Source organism: Thamnophis sirtalis, unplaced genomic scaffold (assembly GCF_051295495.1).
Source record: "Thamnophis sirtalis isolate CommonGarterSnake01/CBP01778 unplaced genomic scaffold, rThaSir2_p1.2 scaffold_7, whole genome shotgun sequence".
Taxonomy (NCBI): Eukaryota; Metazoa; Chordata; class Lepidosauria; order Squamata; family Natricidae; genus Thamnophis; species Thamnophis sirtalis.
Genome location: NW_028261387.1, coordinates 44,424,993 through 44,452,884, shown reverse-complemented (window position 1 = coordinate 44,452,884; position 27,892 = coordinate 44,424,993). Strand labels below are relative to the sequence as shown.

General features: G+C 38.5%; 1 protein-coding gene across 2 annotated transcripts; it reads left to right on the top strand.

Moving 5' to 3' along the window:
• The first annotated feature begins 9,042 nt into the window (after nt 1-9,042).
• Nucleotides 9,043-21,274, top strand: SYPL2 (synaptophysin like 2). Of its 2 annotated transcripts, XM_014072930.2 has the most exons (6): nt 9,043-9,358; nt 9,546-9,617; nt 13,882-14,006; nt 17,697-17,901; nt 19,876-20,067; nt 21,141-21,274. In XM_014072930.2, the coding sequence occupies exons 1-6, from the start codon at nt 9,302-9,304 to the stop codon at nt 21,267-21,269; spliced, it is 780 nt and encodes a 259-aa protein (XP_013928405.2). In that variant the 5' UTR covers nt 9,043-9,301; the 3' UTR covers nt 21,270-21,274. The 2 variants fall into 2 exon arrangements, with proteins under 2 accessions (XP_013928405.2, XP_013928406.2); XM_014072931.2 differs by lacking the exon at nt 9,546-9,617 and having other exon boundaries at nt 9,064-9,358.
• The last annotated feature ends 6,618 nt before the right edge of the window (nt 21,275-27,892 follow it).

Sequence of the window (27,892 nt, the reverse complement as noted above, 5' to 3'; positions counted from 1 at the left end):
GCTGAATGCTAACTTCTAGCACCGAGGACCATGTGTATGATTTCTGAAACTGCATTTGAAGCCATATGTGTGGTGTATTATCCATATATGGATAACTAGAGAAAGCATGCAGATGTCCTTCCAGATGTGAAAATAGGTGGAGCTAATTCCCACTATCTTAATATTTTAATCTCATACTATTTATATTGTAGTTTAACTGTGATTAATATGTGTGAAAATAACCTCTGGTGTGTGGGGCTCACATGCTATGTTGTGTATTGTAATTAGAGCATTTATATTTTACTCTTGGAGTGCATTCCCAGAATAGCTAACAATAACTTTTGAGGACCAAACTAAAATACTATCACTAGTGTCAGTACTGTAAAATAAATAATTTAAAGCAGCCTCTGAGAAGAAAACAGACCCCAAAAAGTACACTACTAGTCAGTTTCGAGATATCTGGAAAAATAAAAATAATAGCCGATCACAACTTAGTAGACCTCAAATATATTGGTTTTAATAGTTTTAATGATTTTAATAGAAGAAAATATGTATAGCTCAGGATTGAACTGTGAGCTTCTTGGTGTTCTCAGAGCTTGGTTGCTAATTTGCAAATATTTCATTACACAACTAGATAATATTATCAGTGTAAGCATTTGGATAATGAAACACCTGCAAGCAAACAACCAAGTTCTGAGAGCACCAAGAACTCTACATTAGCTGTGCTCATACATTACATTAAGCACAAAATTAAAGAAAATACAAAGACTTTTTTTTAAAAAAAAAGGAAATATTTCTTCTGGACTTATTAATTGCACAAATATATCATTGTATATCGAACCTGCATATGATATTGTAACGGAAGTATCTGGTTTAAAACATAGCAAGTGACTTTTAACTGGCATAGGACACTCTTAGCATATAACATGTGTAAATATTATGAGCTAAAAATAAGCTTCCAGACATAATTCAAGTTTTAATGTTTAAAGCCTGAATGGACAAGGTCCAGTATTTTATGAGCTCTGAATTTATCTTGCTTATTGAGATAGGATTATCCTTTGAATATTAATTTCCTGTGGACTAACTTTTACAAAGGCATTCCTAATGGAAACCTTCTTCTTAACGGGAGATTATAATTTGGAGCCACTGCTGACCTTTAGGAAATTGCTTTGTTTTGGGGGACAGTTTTTAAAACTTTGTTAAGTGTTGGATTTCATGACATTATGAAGCTAATTGCCAAAAGGTCTGAAGTGCAATCTCAAGAGCCAGCTGAAAACTATATAGATTGGGTAGAAACATCCCTATCAGGATTATTATGGAGCCCACAGAATATCTCTGATATGCCAGAAAAACATTCCATCCACTGTCAGTAAAAAGGTTACAAAGTGAAGGTACTGTGGATAGGATGGGAGTGGGGATAACAAAGGGAAGAAGCATGCTTATCCTGTATTCTTCTAAAGCACCATCTACATCATCTCTGGATCTGGACCAAAAAAAATGATTTTGCTATTAACTTCAACAGGATTTGGGGTTTAAAAAGTAATAATATCCACATTAATAATATTAATTCGGCTGAATGTAAAGTAAGTTTTACCAAATACCAAGACATCACTCACCATCCATATCTAAACCTCAAATGTAATTCCTTTGCAGATATTTGCCTTCATAAATTGTTTTGCATTGTCAGAATGAATCTGTAATATTCTTTTTTTTTTTTTAAATATATATATATATATTTTATTATGTTTTCATTCTATACAATCACATATTCACTGTGCTTAATCAGGGCATATAACATTGAATATAGAAAATGCCCTCTACAATACAAACCCAGTATACCACCTTGACCCGCCATACACCCTCTTTCAACCCCCTCCAACTTTCATTCTTCCTTCTCACACACCCCTCTACGCCTACTTCCCCTCCCCTTCTTTTAACCTTGACCCTATCACACCCTCTCCATTCCCTCCCTCCCTTCTCCTCCTCCTCTCTCTCACCCTCTCCACCCTCCTTCTTCTTTCACTCGACTCTTTCCTTCAGTATCTATTACCTTCCAGTATATTTGGTTTGTTCTATTTTCGCACTAACATTGAAAAGCCACAGTATACAAATACAATCATGGAATTTAACACATATTGTATTTCCCCCCTCCCCCCTCCCCCTAAATCCCCACCTCCCTTCCCTCCCCCCGACTTCCCAAAGACCATACGTGGTATAACTTTTGAACAATCACAGTCTAAGATATCTCTACATTGAACTCAGCTTCTTACTGTTACCCAAATTTTAAACAATTTAAATTATTACTGATACTAAGCATAAGCTATCTGGAGTTTCTTAGTCCCATATTTACTTTTTATGTAATCAATCCATTTTTTCCAGTCTCGTTTATATCTCTCGTTTGAATGTTCTTTGAGATATGCAGAGATTTTGGCCATTTCGGCTAAGTTCATAACTTTCAAAGTCCATTCTTGAATTGTAGGTAAATCTTTCTTCTTCCAATACTGCGCCACCAAGAGTCTTGCTGCCGTTATTAAATACAGAACCAAATTAGTCTCTGCTGCTGTAAAGTCAATACATATACCCAGTAAAAACAACTGGGGGGTAAATTTTATCCTTCTTTTAAAGATGTTTTGCAGGATCCACCATATTTTTATCCAAAATGCCTTGACATTACGACATGTCCACCATATATGAAAATATGTAGCATCACAAGAACCACATCTCCAACATTTAGGTTGAACATTTGGATACATAGAGGCAAGCTTTTTAGGATCTAGGTGCCATCTATAAAACATCTTATAAAAATTTTCTCTCAAGTTTTGTGCTTGTGTAAATTTCACATTTCTTACCCAGATTCTTTCCCATGTTTCAAGCATTATTGGTTCCTCGATATTCTGAGCCCATTTTATCATACAATCCTTAATCAGTTCCGTTTCAGAATCCATCTGTACTAATACATTATATATCCTCTTTATATGCATTGAGCTTTGATCTCTTATTTGTTTAAACAAGTTATCCTCAACTTTTACAAAGCCAATTTTTTGATCTATTTTCCACCTAGCCTGTAATTGACCATACTGAAACCACGTTTGAACTACCTTCTCTTCTTTAAGTACCTCTAAAGATTTTAGTTCCATCACCCCTCTTTCTGAGATAAGAAGTTGTCTATAGGTGGTTCTATCGTGTTTTTGTTCTACATTCATATTTTCAATTGCATGTCTAGGAATTGCCCACATGGGCACTTTATCATTTAATTTATGTTGATATTTTTTCCAAACCCTCAATAAAGCATTTCTTAAGATGTGATTTTTAAATTTCTTATCCGTTTTTTTGTTAAATAACAAGTAAGCATGCCAACCATATAACAAGTCATATCCCTCGATATTCAAAATTCTGTCATTAGTTAGATGAATCCAATCACTAATTGCAGATAATGCCACTGCGTCATAGTATAATTTTAAGTTAGGTAATTTCAATCCTCCTCTTTCACGTGCATCTTGCATTATTTTCATCTTTACCCTCGGCTTCTTTCCTGCCCACACAAATTTATTGATACCCTTCTGCCATTCTAAAAGATTCGCATCTCTTTTAAGTATTGGTAACATTTGAAAAAGAAATAAAAATTTTGGTAAAATGTTCATTTTTACTGCCGCTATTCTACCCAGCAAGGACAAATGCAGTTTTTCCCACCTTTTCAACTCCAACTGTGTACTATGCCAAAGTGATTCATAATTATACTTGTATAATTTCCCATTTGAGATTAAAATATTAACTCCAAGATATTTAACTTTTTTAACTACCTCACATCTTAGCGTCGCCCCCAGTTCTTCCTTCTGTTTGATAGTCATATTTATAGCTATTATTTTGGTTTTTCCTAGATTTATTTTAAATCCCGAGACTTGACCATATTGATTGATCGTATTCAATAATACCCTACTAGTTTCCTGCGGTTGTTCCAATATTATAACCAGATCATCCGCAAATGCACGGACTCTATATTCTTGCTGTCTAATTTTAATCCCTTTTAGACCGCCTAGGCCCCGTATCTTATTCAACAGTATTTCCAAAGTTATAATAAACAATAATGGGGACAGAGGACAGCCTTGTCTTGTGCCTTTTTCAATTTGAAAGGAGTCTGTCAGACTTCCATTGACAATGATCTGGGCTGTTTGCTGCTGATATATTGCACCAATTGACCGTAAAAAACCATCTCCTATCTGCATTTTTTGCAATGTCTTCAGCAGGAATTGCCAATTAACTCGATCAAAGGCTTTCTCCGCATCCAGAAATATGAATGCGGCCGGAATTTGATTGTTCTTTCCCAGGTATTCTAAAGCGTTGATAATTAATCTAACGTTGTCCTTCATCTGTCTGCCCTGTATAAAACCAGTTTGATCGGTATGTATCAGTTGTTGAATTACCCCCATTAGCCTATTTGCTAATATTTTAGTAAAAATTTTATAATCTACATTGAGTAATGAAATAGGTCTGTAATTTTTTGGTTGGGTAAGGTCTTGGTCTTCTTTGGGTATCAACGATATGAACGCAGTCTTCCACGAAGGAGGCACTTTCCCTCCCGATTGAATTTTATTGAATAGTTCTCTGAGGGGTTCTACCATTTCTAACTGTAGATTTTTATAATAAACAGCTGTTAAACCATCTGTGCCTGGTGCTTTCCCTAACTTTAATTGTTTAATTGCCTGCAAAATTTCCCCAGAGGTTATAGGTTGATTCAGCTTATGCCTATGTTCTTCTCTAACTAGGGGGATTTTCTCTTTATCTAGGTATTTGTCTATATCTCCGTCCTTAATTTTATCCCCTTTATACAACTCTGTAAAAAATTCCCGAAATACCTTTTGAATCTCTTCCTGTTGAAACACTTCCTTCCCTCTGTAACACAATTTGGATACATTTCGAGCTTTCCTTTTTTTTCTAATCTGATAAGCCAACCACCTACCGGGTTTATTTGCATTGCAGAAAGTATTATGTTTAGCATATAATAAACTAGTAGCTACCTGGTCAGAGATCAGCATATCAAACTGAGATTTTAATATAGCAATTGTTTCCCTAATCTTTGTATCTCCTGGATTCAATGTTAATTCTGACTCTTTCCCTTTAATTTCCTCTTCCAGTTCTTTTCGTTTTTGCCCTTGTTTGTGTCTATGTATTTTGTTTATATTCATTAATACTCCTCTCATATACGCTTTGCTTGCATCCCATACATATTCCAAAGATGTACCCTTGTTCATATTGAGAACAAAATATTCCGATAGCAATTTTTTACAATCATTAACATACTTTTCATATCTAAATAAGTTTTCATTCAACCTCCAGGACCTTCTTGGCTGGGCTACCCTTCCCAATTCCATCCAGACTGGATTATGGTCTGAAAGAACTCTCGCCATAATCTTTGTCTTCTTCACCCTACAAAGTAAATCATTTGTAATTAGTATAAAATCAATCCTTGAAAGAGATTGATGTCTATTGGAAAAAAAGGTAAAGTCATGTTCTTCTGCATGCCTCTCGCGCCAAGCGTCTCGCAATTCAAAGTCGTCCAGCATGTCAAAAAAGGCTTTGGGTAACTTAGCTCGAAATTTGGTGTTCGGGCGAGCTGTCTTCTTATCTCTTTTGGTGTCGATCACGCCATTCCAGTCACCCAACAATATACAAGACTCAAAGTCCCACTGTACTAATTTAGCATGAAGATTTCTATAAAATCCATCTTGTTGTTGATTAGGAGCATAAATTCCCAAAAGTAACGTCTTTTTCCCTTCTAAGATTAAATCTAATGCAATATATCTTCCAAAGGGATCTGCTTCAATTAGCTCAGCTTTAATGTCTTTTCTTAAATATACTACTATGCCATTTTTCTTTTCCATGGCTGAGGTCGCAAAATGTTGGCCCAGTTTGGGGTTAAACAAATATTTTTGATCGGTTGATTTGATATGAGTTTCTTGCAAGCAAATTATGTCATTCTTAAACTGTTTGAGATAATGAAATATTTTCTTTCTTTTCTGTGGAGAGTTCAGTCCGTTAACATTCCATGTCAAAATCTTAGTTGTCATTTTTGGTTGCCTGAAGCTTTTTTAGAGCCTCCCGCAAGGCCTGTCTCACCTTTGGTTTGGCTCCTCCCACAGCTTCTGAGCTTGTTGCAGTAGCTCCTTGATCAATGGCCAACGATTGTTGAGATTGTTGCATAGTAGCTTGTTTATCCGTTTGTCTGGTGGTCTTACGGTTGGATCTTTTTTCCTTGACTCCTTGCCCTTCCGGACGAGGGAGATGATACATTTTATCTGATGGTTGTGTGGTTTGCTGTTTATCTTGTTCGTCTCGTGGTTTTTCACCATATCCCGAAGGTTCAGGGTATCCCATCTTCAGAATCCTATGATAGAAATCACGAGCTTTCCATACAGAGCTGAGACGATATCTTTGTTTGTCCATTGTAACTGTAATACCGAATGGGGCATCCCATCTGTACTGTATCTGACGCTTTCTGAGCTCTTCCACCAGAAAAGCATAATCTCTTCTGGCTCTTAGCATCTGAGGTGGTATTTCTTTCAAAACAATCAGGTCCTGTCCACCAATTTGAAGCTTAGTATTGTAAGACTCTTGTAGTATTATATTTCTAGATTCTCTTGTAACAAAGTATATTACCACGTCTCGGGGAAGTTGCCTTTGTTTTGCCGCCCATGAGTTAACACGAAAAATCCTGTCAATCTGCCAATCAAAATTGGATCCCGGTTTTCCCACCAGACGGTCAAAAGCTTCAGAAAACATTTGCTTTAAGTTCTCCTGCTTTTCTTCACGCAGCCCCCTCACTCTTAATGCAAGCTCCATCTGCTTATACTGTATCATAATAATTTGTTTTTCAGCATTGTCAATTTTTTGTTCCACCATTTCAATTTTGGATATCAGGTTAGTTTTAGCTTCATTGAGAGTTTCTAAATTATCTTCCATTCCAGAAATATATTCTGTTATCACATTTACAATTCCCATCATATTATCATTCATTTTAGTGACCCTGGTATCGAATTTGTCATATAGAACTTCCATCTCACTCCTTATTTCATCTTTGAAATCTTTAATCATTTCTTGATTCTGTTCTCTGAATTCTTTAAACATTTCTAAGTTCTGTTCTCTGGATTCTTTGAACATTTCCAGAAAAAATTCTTTTGTTAGTACATCTCCACTAGGGGGCATAGATGGTGGGGGCTGCAACTTTGTACCAGGTATGGGAGACGTTTTCGGAGGTAATTTGACAGAGGTTGATTTGGATGCCATTATATTTTGGTTTTAATTATTTGTTCTAAATTACTAATCCACTGTGCTATGTGGAGAAAAAGAAATTCCTCCCCCCCCCTTTTTTTCCTTCTTTTTTTTTTTTTTTTTCAAGGGGTTTTACGGAGGATTTCAAAAGAGAAAGTCCGTTTGGAATGTTTGGAATGTCTCTTTATCAACAACAAAGCGTCTTGAAAACTTTAAGGGAGTAGCTCTAATTGAATTATAAGAAATTATTTCTTTGATTCTGTAGCAGGAAGCCGGAGATAACAAATGCAGAAGCTGTAAACGCCATTTTGAAAACAATTAAACAAAAGAGGTTTTTATAACATTGAAGCTGGTATTTCAGATAGAGAAAAGTTTTAAAGTTCACAAGTTGGTCTTTGCTCGTATTGATTTTTAATAGTCTCTTTTCTAAAGATTGTCCTAAGGGGGAGGGGTCCTGTCTAATGCTGTGAATAACAGCTGCGAAGTTCAGGTCGGAGTTAAATGACTCAGCTTTGGGTTGATCCTCCCCCTCCGTCCACAGCTCACAAAAAAAACAAACTGTGAACTTCAAAGAAGATTCTTACCAGCTGAGATTCCTCACTGCTTTTTTCTTGTCTGAAAAAAGAGTTATCTTGTTGATATTGAGCAGATAACGAACCTGAATTCTGGGGGCAGCTCTGTTAAGCTGCCGACCGGCGACAGGCCACTCCCCGGAAGCTCGAATCTGTAATATTCTTAAGGGGTGCTTAGTTTGTGATTGCAAAAGTTTAGAGACTAAACTAAACTACTACAGACTAAATCATGTCCTGTAAAGGTCTAATGGTGTCTTCTATGTACACATCTCCTGATTCATTTTAGTTATACATACTGTATATAATAACAGAGATAAGGTACAGGGCGCCTGTCACATGCCCTTACTGTTCTCAAAGTGAAATTATGTTGATGAGATGCCTTGCAATGAGATGCCTTGCAATCAAAGGGAGCACTTTTCACAAAGCATCTTCTCTGCAAAACATGTCCCATAGTTTCAGCATTCAAGTATTTGCATCTAGCAACTACAATTGTGACTGGCAACTTGGTCCTTAAGCAAAGCAATCACAATGAAAATAAAAATGTTCTTATGATCTTACCTAACCTAACCCTAGCCCTTTCCTTTGCTTTACAGAATTGCAAAAGTTGTAAATGCAAGGATTGGTCATAAAGCTACTTTTTCATTACCACCATAACTGTGAACAGTCACTAAACAAGGCAGCCGTTAAATTAGGACCTTTCTACAATAGAAACTCTCTGCAATCCAATGTAAAATATTCATCCAATTCATCCAAGCTCAATCGTTTACAATCCGATCTCCCCGTTTCTGGGGTGGGACACAAGAATATAATAAAATTAAATACGCGTTCCTCCACCCCTGGCAGGGAATAGCATTCCTATTTTATATTCAATGGAAGAAAGGCATCTTCCCATCAACCAATCTGTGTTTGCAAGGATTGTACTTTATTTTTTTTCAAGCAGCGTCGAAATGTGCCAAATACTCGCTTAGAAGTCCGCATCCCTTCGAACTTAAGATGCATTTAGTTGAATGAAAAGAAAGAAAACAACGCCCTTTGCCCACACCCCCTTACTGCATTGGCCAAGCTCTGCGCGCCCCCGCCGCACTAAAATGCTTGAGCCCGACGTTCCCTTCGCAGTCCCCCGTACTTACATCCTTAGCCGCCACAGCCCAACGAGCGAGGCGCGTCCTGCCTTCCCCCAGAGAGCGAAAAGACACCGGACTCCTGTGCCGTCCACCCCTTCGAAGGAAGGCGGAGCCGGCGGCAGGAGCGCACCGCCTAGGAGCCCGCCCGCCGGCCGTCGCGTTGCCGCGCCTCCTTCTCCTTTTGCCGAGTTTGACAGGAGTTCCGACGGGGCTTTTTTCGCCGCAGGTCCGTGGAGGAGGGAGCAACCGTTCACGCCGCCAACTCCACCCGGGGCTCTCCTCGCCTGGATCACTCCCCCGCCCACTCGCCAGAGAGGCAAGGAAGCCGATCTTGACCCTTTGACCAGCTCTCCTCGGAGTATGTCGGAATCCAGATCCCAAAGCACGGCGGCGGACAAGGAGTCTTCTAACTTGGTGGTAGGGCTCCGTTTGCTGACGGTTTCCTCTCGCCTCTTGATCTTTCTTTCTTTCTGTCTCTGACTGCCCCTCATTTTCTGACTCCCTTTCCTAATTCTCCCTCTTCCTCCCTCCCCTTTCCCTCCTGGCTGACCTGAAATCCCTGCCCTTGTTTCTCCCCCCTCCTCTTTTTTGCTTTCCTTGCCAGGCCCAGCTGTTTGGGGGGCTGCGTTGGGGCCTCCTGGAGGAGCCCCTGGGATTCATTAAGGTGCTGGAGTGGGTAAGTTTGCTCTTTCGGTGTGCAACTTTTCCGCTTTTGCCTTCTCCTCTCACCCCCCCCACCCTCAACCTGGTCCCCAACCTGGAAGGGAAGGATGACAATGTGCTAAAACTGTTGCCTTGGTGAAGTTTCATCAAGGGAAGGGGCCACACAAGGGAGAGAAATTGGACCTGGGTTGTGTGCAGGAGCCGCTTGAGCTGAAGGGGAGTGCCTTCTCGGGCAGTCCTTCTATGTGCAAAGGAGTCTTATGGACTTGGGGTATGTATTGGGAACAGTGGCGAGCTGTGCTCACATTTCACTCAGGCGGGTTTAACCTTTTTGGAGCTCTGATTCTGCACATACCACGCCTTAACTTGTCCCTGAGCTCACAAATTCCCTCTCTTCTCAGCCTTCCCAAGAGGAGATTATAAACTCTGGATTTATTTAGTCCACAGCACAGACCCAGAGCCAGGAGACTCCACTCCAAAGCAGTATTTCTGTGTCTTTTCACAGGAGAGGAGCATTTCAATTTCAATTCAATCGCTAGGAACATTTTCAGATTTCTTCCCATTTTAATGCAAAACTTAAGGGGGGGGGGGACTGAATGAGCATTAAAGGACCCAAATCGACTTTCTATTTCTTAAAAAAAAAGAGAAAACCACTTCCTTTTTTTTTTTCAAAATCCTGATTTATATTATAAACATCCAAATATAGCACTGTTATTGAGTAATGTCCTGTACCACCATTTGTTCTATCTTTAGACAATGGTGGTATTACTTAAACGTAAAGAATACATTTTGTCAAAACCATATAGTTAATGATTCCAATTTGTGTAATTGCACAAAGTGTGTTCAATACACGTTCAGGAATCTGAAAAGAATCAGGGAGGAACTGAGTGGTAAGAAAGAAAAAACCTGAGCTAACAGCCTTCTATCTAAGTACGCAGCAGATATGGATGAGTTTAAACTTCTGTGAAAACACATCTCAAGTACTTTAAAGATAATGCAAGTGGGTCCCCTGGTAAATGGCAAGGACTTTTCTTTGTGTGATGCATGGCTTGAGGACAGCGATATTTGCATTGCTATATGAAGATTCTGGTCATGGCAATTTTGTGCATTGAATGATTGGTTAAAGCACTGGATCATGAAAATACTGTAGCTCTAAAGTCTAATGACGAATGGCACAAGTGGCCTTCCATAATACATCAAGACATTCTTCTTCTTAGATATGCAATATAAGTAAGCTGTTTGTGTCTTCTTTCATTGTTTCAAATGTGTGTATAGGGTTCTTTCATAGTCTGCAATTGACACTTCATATTTTTTTATTATGCTGTGTTTCTGCCTGACAAGGTCTTCAGATTCACTTAGCATTTTCAGATCTCTTTACACTTTTTTGCATTGTGATAAGACATTATATCAATCTTCTCAAGAAGCTTCCATTTTAGAACATAGGCTAAAATTAGCATATGTTTAAAAAAGCAAGAAAGTTCTAATGACAAACCTCCTTTGTCATAAAAGTCATAGTGACTGTATCTTGAAAAGATTCCTTTGTCCTACCAGATCTGTTCATTGTATTCAATGATAATGTCTTAGCTTGGGAAGCGTTAACTACTGAAGAGCCAAGACCAGATTTTTCATGTTTTCTTGAGTGCACAGAGGTATTTTTCATAACATGTGGCTGCACACATTGCTTGCAGGGGTATGGATAATATTTTCTGAATACAGCATTTTTTTCTACAGCATATAGAAGCTTTTTCTCAATTATATGTTTCACATCTAGCAAAATATTTGAGAACCATGCTAGTTCTCTTTTTTTCTATATACTGTAGATAGAAAACATAGAGTTGGCTCTAAATTCTTAGAAGTCAGCACTTAAACAGTTGCTTTGGGATAAGTCAGTTCTGCTGAGAGTTTGAGCCTGATTTTTCCCTTGGTGCAGAAGTAGTGTTGAGTGCTGTCATTAGCTGTTATCTGAAATCTGGAATTGCAGATAGTAATTACAGATTTCATGGAGTACTGGAGCTCATGAAAGCAAAGTCAGTATTGGCTGCCAGTAAACATTTCTGGATAAGCTTTATTAAATCAAGATACAGGTAGTCCTTCCAACAGTTAGCGGCCGTTGGAAGTTACAACTCACGACCATTGCAGCCTTCCCATGTGGTTAACATTCAGATGCTTGGCAATTGATTCATATTTATGACGTTTGCAGTGTCCTGGGGGTTATGTGGTCACCTTTTTCAACCTCCTGCCAAGCAAAATCAATGGGGAAGCCAGATTCACTTACTAACTGGGTTACTAGCTTAACAACTGCAGTGAATCACTTTACAACTGTGGCAAGAAAGATTGTAAAATGACCCAGCACTCACTTCATAACTGCCTCACTTAGCCACATAGATTTTGAGCTCAATTGTGGTTGTAAGTCAAGGATTATCTCTACCTCGTTTATTAGGATAGGAAAAAAATGAGAGCCTGGCAGATACAGTAGCTTTTTATGAGCATATTATATTATATTACATTATATTATTATATTATATTATATTATATTATATTATATTATATTATATTATATTATATTATATTATATTATATTATATTATATTATATTATATTATATTATATTATATTATATTATATTATATTATATTATATTATATTATATTATATTATTATTAATTATATTATTGTTGCAACTGTTACCTTTAGTTGATGCTAAACATCATGACAAAGCCTTTCTTTTACTCCTTTCTTTTATCATCTTCACTCGCATTTCCTTGCACTTATATAGGCACAACTAATTCTGAAGTTCTCTATCATAATGGTATTTAAGCAACACATCTGCTAGCTTTCATCGGTTTTCCTAGCTGAGCTGATGGAAACCCATAAGGAGTACAGTGCAGCCATACATTATCATAGCTGAATAGTTGGATTTTGTTTAGTCCTGTTTTGGCTGGTTGTTAGTCTCAGCCAAGGGGTCTTCCAAACCAGGGACCAGTATCTGATTTAGACTCTTTTGTTGTTGCTTTGTTACAAAGTTGAACCCACCAAGGATGTCTTACCAAGTCTTGCATGATCCATATTGGTATATGTGCATATGTGTGAGAGAGTTGAGCCTAATGGGTAAATGAAACAGTTTTTTGTTCAACTGCCAAATCCTCCCCCCCCCATTCACTTTTATCTGATCTACCACAGTGCTTGAAAAATCCTCTAGATTTAGTTTTTCTTGATATCCAGTGGGTCGTTATATATGGTCCAAATCAAAACCGACAATTTTCATTACCTGAAACTTTTTGTATTCTCTAATCTATGCAAAGGGAGATAAGCTAGGCAATGCTTATATGGTCATAAGTGAAGACTATATGTAGCAAGAGCAGACTGAAATTTGATTTTGGTCTCTTCCAACACTAGCATCCGCTTTTATATACTTATTAGTCTTGATTTCCTACAGCAGGGATGTCAAACTCGTGGTCCACCAGCCAGATGCGTCACACACTGGCCACGCCCATGCCCAGTTTAGTGAAGGAGAAAAAAGTCACAATATGACGACACTAGTTTGACACTCCTGCGGAGCTTTGCCTATTACAAAAGTCATCTGTAAGTCTATCAGCTTCAAGCACATTTTTATACTGTGGATTTCACTTTTTGGGTGGGGATTGATTTTATGTAGCTCCGGGCTAAATGTTTTGTTTATATTGAAACAAAATATTTTTGATATATGTGGCATAATTGTTGTTTGTCCCATATTTAGGGGCAGACTTTAGTTAAACCATTTAGTTTTCTATTGAAGCTGATGGAATTATTTCAGTTACTTTTCTGAAAGATGCTTTTTTTTAAAGCTATTAGTTACAACTAAGAATTCTAATACTGCTTACTATCCTGCAAAAAAGCAAGACATCTTGCTTTTAAAAAAATATAATTTAATGTTTCTTCTCTTATAAAAGTTGAGTATAAACCAGGATATTTTTTCTGTAATATTGGCTTCCCAAAAGCTATTTCTTTTCTTTCTTTCAAGATTTTTTAAAATCTATCCAAGAAAACATGCAGCTTAAAAAAAAAGATCAAATGTGTATATTGCTTGCAAATTGTTTCTTCAATGGTTGATGTGCATTGATGATTGAAGTGGTTTTATTAAAACACTTTTTATAAACCTTGGTAATTGTATGCAATTTCTATGGTCTTGGGATTGTTCACAGGAGTTCGTAAATATGTTGTCTTGTTTAGATAAGTTTTTTTCCCCTCTTGATTGTTAACATATTTAATCCTAAACTCTTCTCCCCTTTTTTCTTCAGCTCTTTGCCATTTTTGCCTTTGGAACCTGTGGTTCTTTTAGTGCAGAAACAGGAGCTACTGTGAAATGCACCAAGCTTCCCAAGGAGACAACTGCTATTACTGTGCAGTTTGGCTATCCTTTCAGGTAAATGAAAAGCTGAGACAGATATAGAAGATATAATGTGAAACTAAACACTGTTGGTAATAGCCTCTGATAAAGGGGAAATGGTTAATTTATATTTCTTAGAGTTCTTTTTATGAAGATATCCTTAAACCTTTTTCAGTGACAAGTAATTCTTTAAGTAGAATTGCTCAATATTGCAGGCTATTTTTTAAACCATTCCTCTGGAATTGCCTTAAATCTCTTAACTACTGATTCAAAATAAATTGAATTAAGCAGTGAATGAATTGTATCATTATTACAACAATGGCTGGACATTGCTCTGCATGATGTTACATTCAGAAATCTCACGTAAGCATGTTAGCTTGGATATGCTAAAAGAAAATTCCTTTTGGATTTGTTTTTTTAAATGCCTCAATTTCTAAGATCACTTTTGAGAATTCTTTTAGTTTTCAAAGTGATTTGTCATGCAACATAGAGTATTACTACTCGGGAACCAAGGCCCACTATGCCTTGTTTGCACAGGGCAAATTTTATAGAGCTCTGAATCCCTTTTCTTTTTTTCCAGTTGTTCAGAGATTTGGAGACTGTTTGTGAAGGAGAATATAATTCATTCGAGAAACTAGTGCATGCATGGCACAATAGAAACCACTTCTGATCCACTGTTCAGACACACCGGCTATTGGATCATTGATGGTTGAAAAAAGATTCAATGACTTACATAGTATAAATAACCTACATACCATATATTGGATTATTCCACGAGAAAATTCTTGTTACATTAACACTAACAGTGAATTAGAAAATGCATTGACCTGCAGGAAGAGGAGACACTGTGATTTCCATAAAACTTTGTAGGTGAAGAAGTTAACCCAAATGTATTATTTTCTGGGCCATAATATCTAGAAGTGTGCCATTTATTATTTTGTTTGGAGATATAGAGCCGAGGTGGAGCAGTGGTTAAATGCAGTACTGCAGGCTACTTCAGCTGACTGCAGTTCTGCAGTTTGGCTGTTCAAATCTCACCAGCTCAGGGTTGACTCAGCCTTCCATCCTTCCAAGGTGGGTAAAATGAGGACCCTGATTGTTGTTGGGGGCAATATGCTGACTCTGTAAACCGCTTAGAGAGGGCTGAAAGCCCAATGAAGCGGTATATATAAGTCTTTATATATATATACATTTTTATACATTGTTACATTTATTATATTTTTATATACTATAAAATATATAATATATTTTATATTATTATTATACATTTATAACAAAAAAGGCAACAGTAAAAAATATTGGGTTTCTGTCTGGATGGTCTCTTGTGACGAGCCTAATGACAGAGAGTGGAAGTGTGACCTTCCTCCCATACTTGGGCATACCAGGGGTTGTGACTTTAAGTATATACCTCCCACCCTGGCTGGCTGATAAAGGAGTCGTTCTCTGTAGCTCAAATGGTTAACTCCCTGCCTGGTGGAGAGCCCAGCTGCCTTGCACTTGTATTTCAGCATGTTGTTTAGGAGTAGTTTCATGCCTTTCCACCACACCCCCACTGTGGTTTCAAATATATTAAATTGTATTTCAAATGATATGAGGGTGGAGAGCTGGATAAAAATAATATCATCTAAAACTTTAAGAGCACCACTTCCCGAGAGCAATTTTCATTGAGGAGTTTAAGCAGATGTCAACTGAATGTATGCACTTTATGCACATGCAACTGTGGATTAATACCGGCAAATCAGAGTGTAACAAAGTTGTATCACCTGAATTAAATTAAAATAATGATTATGGTACAGCAGTCCGGAATTCCTGTTTCCCTTTCTCCTTTCCCCTCACTTCCAGATGAGCATTGCTATAGCATGTTACTAGTTGTGTAGGAAACTGCAGTGTAGCCAGAATAAAGCATTTTGAAAACTGATTTGCTTTGAGAGGAAAAGGAATTTTTTTTTTTGTTACAAATTTAAAAGCAGCAGCTGACCTGATACAGCTGTCATTTATTGAGGGTCATATAAACCAGATCAACCCTGACTGCTCTTTAGAAGGCCAGATCCTGAAGATGAAACTCAAATACTTTGGCCATCTAATGAGAAGGAAGGACTCACTGGAGAAGAGCCTAATACTGGGAAAGATTGAGGGCAAAAAAAGGAGGAGACAACAGAGAATGAAGTGGCTGATTGGAGTCACTGAAGCAGTAGGCATGAGCTTAAACTGACTCCAGATGATGGTAGAGGACAGGAAGACCTGGAGGAACGTTGTCCATGGGGTCGCGATGGGTTGGACTTCACAACTAACAATAACAAAGTTCTTTATTTAAATCTTAGTGATCTAAGATTTGGTGGCCTTGATGATCAGTGCCACTGCCAAAAACAAGAGGCAGCATTGGAGTATGCATAATATTCTTAACTTCTTTTTGGTATGTAAGATCAGATAAAAGGTTATATTTTTCTGGAGCACAAATCAGCACTACGAAAACGTTCTACATTACATGTAGATGCTACCATAAGGCTTTTGGATGAACAGAAACAAGAACTAAGTTGGAATTAAATCAGTGCATAAAAGATCTAACATGGTTATATCCGTGTGCATCTTTCTCTCTCTGCCAACATCTGATAGCTATAAATAGAGGCATGTCTGTGAAGTATTTTAAAATGCCTTTGACAAGAAGGGGAACACATTGGAAGGGTTGTTGTGATACTTGCAGTGACAGTTCAAAACAAAATACAGTATCTCAATGGGTTGAAAAACATTTTAGATGGATAGATTCCTCGGTCCCCATCCTTTGAGACCCTTTGTCTCTTGAATTCAGAATTATGTTAGCCACGGTTGCCAAGGATATAAACCTCTTTTCTCATAGATGTATCTTCATTATAAGAAATTCTGTATATGCACTGTCGGTTGTTAAACTATCATTACAATAAACCCATAAATTATGGTTTGTAACAGGTAAATCTCAAATAAATTATTCTCCTTTATATTTTTTCCAAGATGTGTGTTCAATATGAGTCATGCTAAAAATAATACAGAAATAGAATAAGGCAATCCGTGATTTGATACAGGGATGTGTTGGAAGCAAGGAGAGCTTGCAAATACAGAAAGTTATAAAGATGCACCGGGAAACTAGATTTAGCTGTATTTTTTCTTAACTTATACCTTTATTTTTTTGACTTTTTAAAAATATTTTTAAACATATGTTTACATAACTTTACTTACTCCAAAAGGGTTTCTCCATATATAAATTGAAAAATTTAAAGTATCATCTCTTTAACTCATTAATTCTGATAATTTCAAAGAAGGTTTAGCTACTTTTTAATTCACATTAAAATTGGTGATAGGGTTTGAGAGAATTTTTCAAAGGATTTTATTAGTGTTGTTATTGGCAAGAAAACTTGATTTACCATAAAGTCTTAGATGGACATACACTAAACAGGACTGGATAGAACATGAGGCTGTCTCATAAAATCTGGAGCCAAACTCTCTTGTTCAGCTGGGTTTTTTTACAAAAAAAAAATGCTGCTCTGGACTTTTCATTTTTTTCTCTAAGAAAAATGTTTAAAAGCTGAAAAATATATTTTAACAAAGGTGGAAACGAGGCAAATATATATATTTCCCCCATGCAGATCTCTAGATGTTAGAGATCTAGAGATATCCTGTAGCCTAATTCTTCTGTACTAAGTACTCAAATTACATTTAAGCTGTTTCTCTTGCTTTCATTTTCAATTTGACCAGGTTGTATAAAATCCCATTTGACATGCCAGATTGTATCGAAGGATCAACTGCTAAAAGAGTGCTGCATCTCATGGGAGACTTTTCTGCACCAGCTGAATTCTTCGTGACCTTGGGAGTTTTTGCTTTTCTATATAGTATGGTAGCTCTTGCAGTATATTTACGATTTCACTCCCTCTATAAGGAGAATAAGAAGCTACCTTTTGCGGTAAGAACTCAAGTTTGGTTTTCAAGCTATTTAGATTTCACATCCTGCATCACAGAACCAGTTCTATACAAACGCAATTAATTTAAAGCAAACGCCATTAAAAACATGATTTTTTCTGAATATGAAATCTGAAAAAAAAGGGTAGAAAACTCCACTATATATAGCAATAGCAATAGCAGTAGACTTATATACCGCTTCATAGGCCTTTCAGGCCTCTCTAAGCGGTTTACAGAGAGTCAGCATATTGCCCCCAACAATCTGGGTCCTCATTTTACCCACCTCGGAAGGATGGAAGGCTGAGTCAACCCTGAGCCGGTGAGATTTGAACCGCTGACCTGCTGATCTAGCAGTAGCCTGCAGTGCTGCATTTAACCACTGCGCCACCTTGGCTCTATATATGTTTACAGGTAGTCCTTGTTTAACCAGGGATGAAATTAACATTGGCCTCATTGCAAATCATCAACACACACACACACACACACACACACACACATATGCATAGACAGTAACAGTCACATAATTGCAGTCTGGTTGTTTGGCAACCTATTCACATTTATGTTCACAGTTGCCAAGTGCTATGCAATAATGTGTTCACCATTTGCCATCTTCAATGGGGAAGACAGCAGGAAAGGTTTCAAGCTACTGCCGCCTGCCAAAACACCCTCTCCCCTCTGGGGACTAGCTGAAAGAGCCTGCATGCACAGAGCTGAAATCCTTCATATCTGCTTGCATAGAGTTGAAATCCTGCCTGCCTGTTTGCACGGAGTTGAAATCTTTCATGCCTGCTTGCATGGAGCTGAAATCCTTTAGCAAGGAGCTCTTTCGTCCAGCCCCCAAAGACAAGAGAAGAGCCAAAATCCAGGCAGGATTTTCAAGTGCTGATTGGAGAGGAAGCACGGTAAGGCAAGGGGTGAGTGCCTCAGGAAGGCAGGGGAAAGGGCCCAGGAGGCTTGGTGCAGGTCGCATATGAATATCTCTCTGCTCAGAGGCTGAAAATCCTGCTTAGATTTCAATAGGGAGGATCTTCAGCTCCTGAGTGGAGAGACACTTGTCTTGTGCAGAACCTACAATGGATCTCCCAGGGTCTCCCCCGGCCCCAAGGTACCCCATGCTCCTTAACTAGGACGTTGACCACTGAACAACCATAAGATTGCTTAATTACTGCAACTGGGAGTGCCAAAATTGTTGAATGAAGCAGTCATTTTATTTATTTGTTTATTATTTGCTGCTTATCTCACTATGGGGTTACTCGAGGCAGTGTACAATAATAAAAAGGAAAGGAGTTCAAACAGAATGCAAGTAAAATAATAGAACTATGAAATAAACAATGGCAAAGGAACACAACAAGAATAAAACATTAATATGATAACCAAAAAGGTGGAGGAGTGGAAAACAGAGAACAAGGGGGAGGGAAGATGTAGAGTCTGCCATCAATCCCTTCCAGTGTGGAACTCCCTGATTTGGTCCCCAGACAAAACCAGGCCTTTATGTCATGTGATGATTTGCTTAACAACTGCTTAACTCAATGTCTGAGATTTCAGTCCCAATTGTGGTTGTCAAGTGAGGACTACTTGCATCCAGTTTGGAAGTCCTGCCCTCTTTGTTTTGTATTTTTCTTGACCTTGGAGTACTAGCACAAAAAAACCCAACCTATGCAACAGTATTATCACCTGATTCATGTGATGTACTTAGCCTGGATTTGCTTATCCATGATTTGTTGAATAAGCCACATTGATTCATAAACCAATAATAGCTGAGGCAGCAGCAAGCAAAGTATACTATGACTAGGTGCAGCTATGGGGTGGAGTGATTATCGTTAGCTTACAAATAGTGTGAAATAACAAACATGTCTGATTAAAATAAATGGCATAAGTATTTTGGATGAAGGGATATAGCAGAAGGGAGGTACCGTCATGGAGTATACTAAACATGGCTCCCGCTCTCTTTCTCTCTCTCTTTTTCCCCTTCATTCAGGACTTCTGTGTGTCTGTCTCATTTACCTTCTTTTGGCTAGTGGCATTTTCAGCTTGGGGCAAAGGCCTGTCAGACGTGAAAGGAGCTACACGGCCTTCCAGCCTTATTGCAGCCATGTCAGTATGTCAATTCAAAAATGCATTGTGCAATGCTGGAGCCACTCCTTCTATGGGTTTGGCCAACATCTCTGTGGTAAGAGTTGCCTGGAAGTAATGTAATGATTGGGAGGGAGAGGATGGGGACTTTAGCTGCACCATGGTCAATATAGTACCATTCCATTTCTTTTACTAAATCAAAGTCATTCCGACAACTAATGGGTAGTCTGTTAAGTCTTATTCTGCAGTAACTCTGAAATTATGCATTGAAAGAGGGTGAGCAAACGCCATCGTTTTTATGAACAGAAACTTTTGTTTAAGTTTGCTCAACTAGCAGCTGTTAATCAAGAGAAAGGCAAATCATAATGATTAAAGAAGAATAAAGAACAGCATAAGTATGCAAACATAAGAACGTATATCTAAAAGATTACAGTTTAAAACATGGTATTTTAACATTTAAAAGGTAATATTGAAAAACAGCAGTGTGTTTAAAATAAAAGTCAGGCAATAAAAATTGTAGAATCTTAGCCATCAATACAAACATGCCTAATAAAAACAGCAGTAAAAAAAGTTACTTGGAAGAGGTACATTTTTAATACCCTTCTGAATACAGTTTTTTAAAAGAAATAAAACCTTTGGAACTTGAATACATATATTCCTTGGGAGAATTTAAAATACACTACTACCCTCCAAGGCAGAAGAAAAAGAAAGGACTTTCTCTGCTTATTGTATAGCAGCATACCCTGACCCCAAACTGGGTAGGGTTTTATGTGCTACTGAATACAATCATTATTATTGAAATTCACATATAAGTATTAACATTTCCTCTCATTACCATTTTCTACTTAGGTTACAGTACTACTGGTTTGATTGTTCAGTGGATAAAGAGCAGACAAATAGACAGAATATCCAGTCAAGGCAGAATAATTTTGTAATAGATTTCAAAATTATGTTCCTATATGACTTTGGATCTCACCAATATAATATGAGAAAGTATTGCTACTGCAGTACACAATTTACACATGAACATGTGTAAATCAGCGGAAGTCTGTTCTTTAATCATTGTGAAAATCTGAAGAAGAGGGCGTTAAAAAGGACTGAACTGACTTTACATAAGTGCTCAGCAACTGCTTTGTATTAACTATGGCACTTCTCCCTTTTCTTCCTCAGCTGTTTGGTTTTTTCAACTTTATACTCTGGGCTGGAAATTGCTGGTTTGTTTTTAAAGAAACCCCTTGGCATGCACAGACCACCAACAAGGAAAGTTCTGCTGAACAAGGGGCTGTTGATAAGCAATAAGGAAACCCCACCCCCATTGAAGCCATCTTCCCCCCCCCCCTCTCCAAATCAAGAACATGCAGTCCCTTTGCTCATCCCGTGCAGGAAATGTGTCTTCTCTGCCATTTTTGCTACTGCTCAGCAGTCATATTGGCTTCCCTTTGTGACTGAAATGGGAGGCTTTTCTCCAGCTGCAATTATTGGTCCTCTTGTGGTCATAAATACACAGACTGTTCATAATTACAATAAAACTCTTCTTTATTTGGATTTTGTATAAGTATACGCTACTGTACATTTTCACATTAGTCACCTATCTTAGGATGTATGGCAATATGTCTTTACTGATGACTTTACTATTTTTTTTAAAAAAATGAAGCCAGTAGAGTTGAATAAGCACCTAGAGAAAACCAAATAATTAGAACCATAGAACTTGGGACATCTAAGTGCCTTAGTGAGAAAATATGTCTACTTTGTAGCTATAATAGTTGTACAAACAGTAACTTGGCTGAGCAACAAAATAAAATAAAAACAAAATATTTTTTTACCTTTAATACATTTGACGGCAGGAAGGAGTGTGTTACATTTCTCATTTTGTATTACAGAGTATACATATTCTAAACATATTTTTGCTTCCATTAAATATAATTGATTACAACTTAAGATACTGTTTGCACACAGGTGTCTTGTTCAGCCTTGCATGGCTAATATGGGAAAGGTTTTTTTTTTTAAAAAAATCATTGAAATAAGAGAAAGTCCTCATTGGTCATTTTGAACCACAAAGGATAATCATTTCCAATGTGAGCTAGTTTTGCTATCGGTAAATTGCACACAAATATTGACCATCCAGAAGTAGCTTTAGTGGAATACTTCTGGTATTCTAGAATTTGACATCTGTTTCAAAACTTCTTGAAATTTTGTTTTATTTAAAAACATTTCACAATATGAACTTCTTTGAGTATGCAGACTAATTCAATTTACCTGAAGTTAAGACAGCCTAAACTTGGCTGAGAAACATGCAGAACACCGATGGATGTTTTTAAAAATATAACTTATGATATTGTTCAGAATCTTTGTTTCTCGTAATTGCCTTTAAATCCTTTGTAATAGAAATTGTTAATTCTTCATTTTTGGAATTGACTATCGGTCGACTAATATATACTTGTTCATATCTCAAATTTAACTCCCATTTGGCTGCAATTAGCAACATCATTTGATGGTGACATGAGCCACCCTAATCACCTAATGTTGCTATGGGAATTCTTAAGGAAGCTTTTAGCATCTCTAGATGTCTCTTAGGTAGAGGACAAGACTGCCAGAAATTAAGTGTAGTATAATAAATTTACCTTTTCCTTTTCTCCATCTTTTTCATTAGAAACAACTTGCTCTTGAGAATATCAGCTATTCTTAAACTATTCCCACCCTTCAATCCTTAAATCTCTGTTTCCCTAGACTTTAACTTAAATAGGGAGAGGGGATAGTTTTTAGGAAGATGGGGGATGCCAGAATATGGAAGGATGGTTATTTTTTCTGATATAAATCTATTACATCAGACCTTGTTTGGTCTTGGACTTTCTCTTATTTCCACATCTTCTTTTATCAGCAAAGGGAGAAGAAATCTTAATATTACTAATACTGGTGCTTTGTTAGGTGTGGGACCTTCATATTAAGCATGTGTCCGTTGTATTTTTTGTAAACTTCATTTTCTTCCTGAATTTTTATTACTGGTACTTCTTCACCACGGTGATAGTTTTTAGGAAATTCTGTGGCATTTTGGCATTGAAACTACGATATGTAGTCTCCTACTGGCCCTGTAGTGTCCTTTAAAAAACAACAACAAGATTACTATAAACCAAAAATAAAATTGTTTGACTACCTTTTAAGAATGAGTTTCTCTGGTAGTCAATCATTATGTGTGCTTCTATCAACAAATTAGTCCATACCTAGACTAATAGCTTTTAGCTAATAGTGTGTTTACATAATCATTCATTTCAAGAGTTCTATATTTTTTCTGAAACACTGAACCTATAAATGTAGTTAGATATGCGTGTCTTTCATCTTGTTTATATCTTTGATTCTTTCTTCTGAATCTTACGGATTACTTGCTACCTTTGCAAATATTTGTCCAAGGTCCTCAATTAATAAAAATCAGTGTCGTGATACTGTTACCATTTGATACGAATTGAAGATCTGACATTTGTGCAAATATTGAACACTACTTTCTAAATTGATGCTATAAACAGAAAGAAGTATCTGGCACATGCTGTCCCTTTGGCAGTAAATATTCTTTAAAAAGTATATGATTGTTGCATGCCATTGGTCATGCAAATTCTGCAAGCCACCTTCTGACTTAAAATATGCTTGCTTCTGTATTTGAAATAAATACAGTTGTGCTACATTTGGCATTATTTCTATACCCAACATAGAAGAGAGCTGTATAGCAGCTGTGCCAGGCAGCAGGTGCAGATATACCCATTACATTGAATCCAAAGCCATCCTAGATGACTGACTCACTGTCCTGAGGCTGTATCTTGGGCATGACACTAGCTAGAAAGAATGAAGACGCACTGCTTTTGCTGTCTTTGGGTTTTTGAAAGTTGAAGCTTAGCATTTTTTACAAATTCAGTGTAGCAAATGGTAGTTAATGATGTGTAACTGAGATACTCCTGATGTCTATCTTCCCTGTCCTGGAAAAATAAACATTTCTATTGAAAGTGGAGCAACCAATAGCTCATTGCTGAATTCTGGATATCCATGCTTACCAATTCTGCTTACTTTCTCAGGCATTTTACTCTTCCAGTGACAGGATATTGCATATTTTTACTCTCCTAGTGATTGTTAGCTTTGTTCTAATAAAATATTTTGAGAGTTCACTTTGAAGGACTATAGCCTTTATGTACATTTATAGTTTTGCTTTCATCTATGTCCAATCTAAGTATAATTGCCTTAAACACTATGTTACTGAACTGTCTATTTTCCAGGGATTAATTGACTGTTTTAGAACTTTTGCATTTGGTACAGTGTATGACAAGCTTTACATATATTCACATACACGGCCTTGTCAGTACGTGGTGTCTTCTAACTTTCAAACGTATAATATATGGTGGGCAAACAACAAAAAAATAGTTTTGTCAAAAATTTGCAAGTGATTTTTTAGCCAAACTATTGTCTATGTTATATATTTTCTCTGTTATGTTGTGGGTACATACTGGAAAGGATGAAAAAGATTCCCAATGGGATCTGTATTTGTTGTGTCCATTTAGCGTGATTGGTTGAAATGCCTAACTGAATAATAATTACTCTATGTATAATACATGCATGCACCATAAATAGAGAAATACCTGTAAAGTATATAGCGAAAATTCTGGCATAATGCCAAAATATTCAGAACACGAGCACTTTTTAGGTTGCTCAGTCTCTGACCATCAATTTTCTAAATCATTTGTTTCATTTTTACCTATTCTTAATGCAACAATTTGTTTCTAATGTGCAATTAAAATATACCCTTTTTATGGCAACCGAGTCAAAAATTTGCTGCCCTCTAACAGATAATCTTTAAAATATTAGAAAAGTGCTATAAAATTCTTGTTGTATTCTTCTCTTCAAATTAAGCATATTTCACCATGGCCAGAACATTTGAGGAATTTAAAACATGGCTGTTTGTTTTATCTGAAAGATAGAATTATTTATTCTAACATAGTTGGATAAAAATGACAAATCGATTCTAAATATCTGGCTGACCTTGTGGCAACCATAATAATAATAAACCACTGATTGAATAGGCTAGCAGCTTGCAGTTGATTGCAGTCTGCCCTCTTGTCTCTAATTTATAATGAAGCCTTTTCTTGCTCTCTTCACCACTACTCACTGTATTAATCTAATGTAAAGCATATATAAGGCATTGAAAAAGGAACAGTATTGCGATATACATGAGACACTTTTCTAATCTGATCTTAAAACAATGTTTTGTGAGGAAATGGAGAGAAAAAGAAGGCCATCCATGGAATTTCATGGGTGTTGGGGGTTTTGAACTTTCATTCTGCAAGATACCTCAATGATTTGTAATGAAATAAAATAACATAAAATATTGAAAAGCAAAAAATTGTATTGATTTTTTAAAACAGGGACATAAATCCCCTTTTACCTTGTTGAAAACAGTGTGGAAAGGGGGAGATAGGGAGTTGGAGATTAATAACCTCAAACATATTCAGGTAAGTGAAGAAAAGTTCTATTTTGCATTTTTAAAAAATACCAAATTGCACTTTTTTATTTAAAATTGAAACATGCATAGATGCTGTTGAAGATGCCACTTTCCAATATTTGTAACAAGGCACGTGCATATGATCAGACCCATTACCACGGCCCCTCCGAGGCGGCGGATTCCGGAGGCCTCCTTGGTTCACCGAGGAGCTCCGGGAGATGAAGCGCCGGAGGAGACGCCTAGAGCACCTATGGAGGTCCGATAAATCCGAGTCGAACCGAGCAATCCTAACAACCAGCACCAAGGAGTACATCAGGGCACTTAGGGCAGCAAAAAGATCTCACATTGCCACCTTGGTTGCGTCCACTGAGTCCTGCCCAGCCGCCCTGTTTAGGATAACCCATTCCCTCCTAAATAGGAGGGATACGGGGGAACCCTTGCAGGGTAGAGCTGAGGATTATGCCCAATTCTTAGCGGACAAAATTGCTCGGTTTCGGTCGGATTTGGACTCCATCCCTGCAGTTCCAGCCGAGGCACAAGAGGATGAATTGGTAGACCACCTCTGGGTTGAGTTTCAGGATGTTGCCCCTGGGGATGTGGACAAGACCATGAGAGCTGTGAGTGCCTCCACCTGTGTACTGGACCCGTGTCCCTCATGGCTGGTTGCTAACAGCAGTGAGGTGACACGAGGCTGGATCCAGGTGGTTGTTACCGCCTCCCTTCAGGAGGGGCACTTCCCCGCCGCACTTAAAGCGGCGGTGGTGAGACCCCTCCTGAAGAAGCCATCTTTGGATCCAGCTGTCCTTAACAACTACCGTCCAGTCTCCAACCTCCCATTTGTTGGGAAGGTTGTTGAGAAGGTGGTGGCCTTCCAGCTCCAGCGGTCCTTGGAGGAAGCAAGCTATCTCGACCCCTTCCAGTCAGGCTTCAGACCCGGTTACAGCACAGAAACCGCTTTGGTCGCATTGACCGATGATCTCTGGAGAGCCAGAGATGGAGGCCATGCCTCCATCCTGGTTCTCCTCGACCTCTTGGCGGCTTTCGATACCATCGACCATGGTATCCTTCTGCGACGACTGCGGGAGGTGGGGGTGGGAGGCACTGTGTTACGGTGGTTCTCCTCCTACCTCTCGGACAGGTCGCAGTCGGTGTTAGTGGGGGGGCAGAGATCGACCCCTAGGCCCCTAACATATGGGGTGCCGCAGGGTTCGGTCTTATCCCCCCTACTATTCAACATCTACATGAAACCGCTGGGTGAGATCATTCGGGGGCACGGGATAAAATACCATCAATACGCGGACGATACTCAATTGTATCTGTCCGCCCCGTGCCAACTCAATGAAGCGGTGGACGTGATGAGCCGAGGTCTTGAGGCCGTTATGGACTGGATGAGGGCTAACAAGCTTGTACTCAACCCGGAGAAGATCGAGTGGCTGTTGTGCTTTCCTCCCAATAATTCGATCAGTGTTCCATCGCTCAGGCTGGGGGGTCAAACTTTATACCCCTCAGAGAGGGTTCGCAACTTGGGAGTCCTCCTGGACCCACAGCTGACTTTTGACCACCATTTGACGGCTGTGACCAGGGGGGCATTTGCCCAGATTCGCCTGGTGCGCCAGTTGCGACCCTACCTGAACCGGGAGGCCCTCACAACAGTCACTCGGGCCCTTGTGACCTCTAGGCTGGAATACTGCAATGTGCTCTACATGGGGCTGCCCTTGAAGAGCATCCGGCGACTTCAGCTAGTCCAGAACGCAGCCGCGCGAGTGATTGTGGGTGCACCTCGGTTCACCCACATAACACCTATCCTCCGCGAGCTGCGCTGGCTACCTGTTGATCTCCGGGTGCGCTTCAAGGTGCTACTTATCACTCATAAAGCCCTTCATGGTAGTGGGTCTGCGTACTTGAGAGACCGCCTCCTGCCTCCATGCGACCAATAAGATCACATAGATTAGGCCTCCTCCGAGTTCCATCTGCCAGTCAGTGCCGACTGGCAACTACACGGAGGAGAGCCTTTTCAGTAGTAGCTCCGACCCTTTGGAACGATCTCCCCGTGGAGATTCGTACCCTCACCACCGTCCAGACCTTCCACACAGCCCTTAAGACCTGGCTAGCCCATCAGGCCTGGGGACAAAGATAACTGTCCCCACCTGAATGATGAATGAATGTTGCTTACTATTTTACTTCTATGTATTGTTGTGTCTATTGTCTGTATACCCCCCCCCCCTTTATTTTATGTAAGCCGCCCTGAGTCCCCTCAGGGAAAAGGGCGGCCTATAAGTATTAATAAATACCAAATACCAAATACCATACGATGTGTTAACTACTATCTACTTCCTGCTGTTTTCATGAAAGACTGAACTCCCCCTCCCCCCAACCAGACTGAATTCTGACTAAGATGTCAGGGGAAACAACTGTTGGATCAACTGAGGACACAAAAGCCACTGCT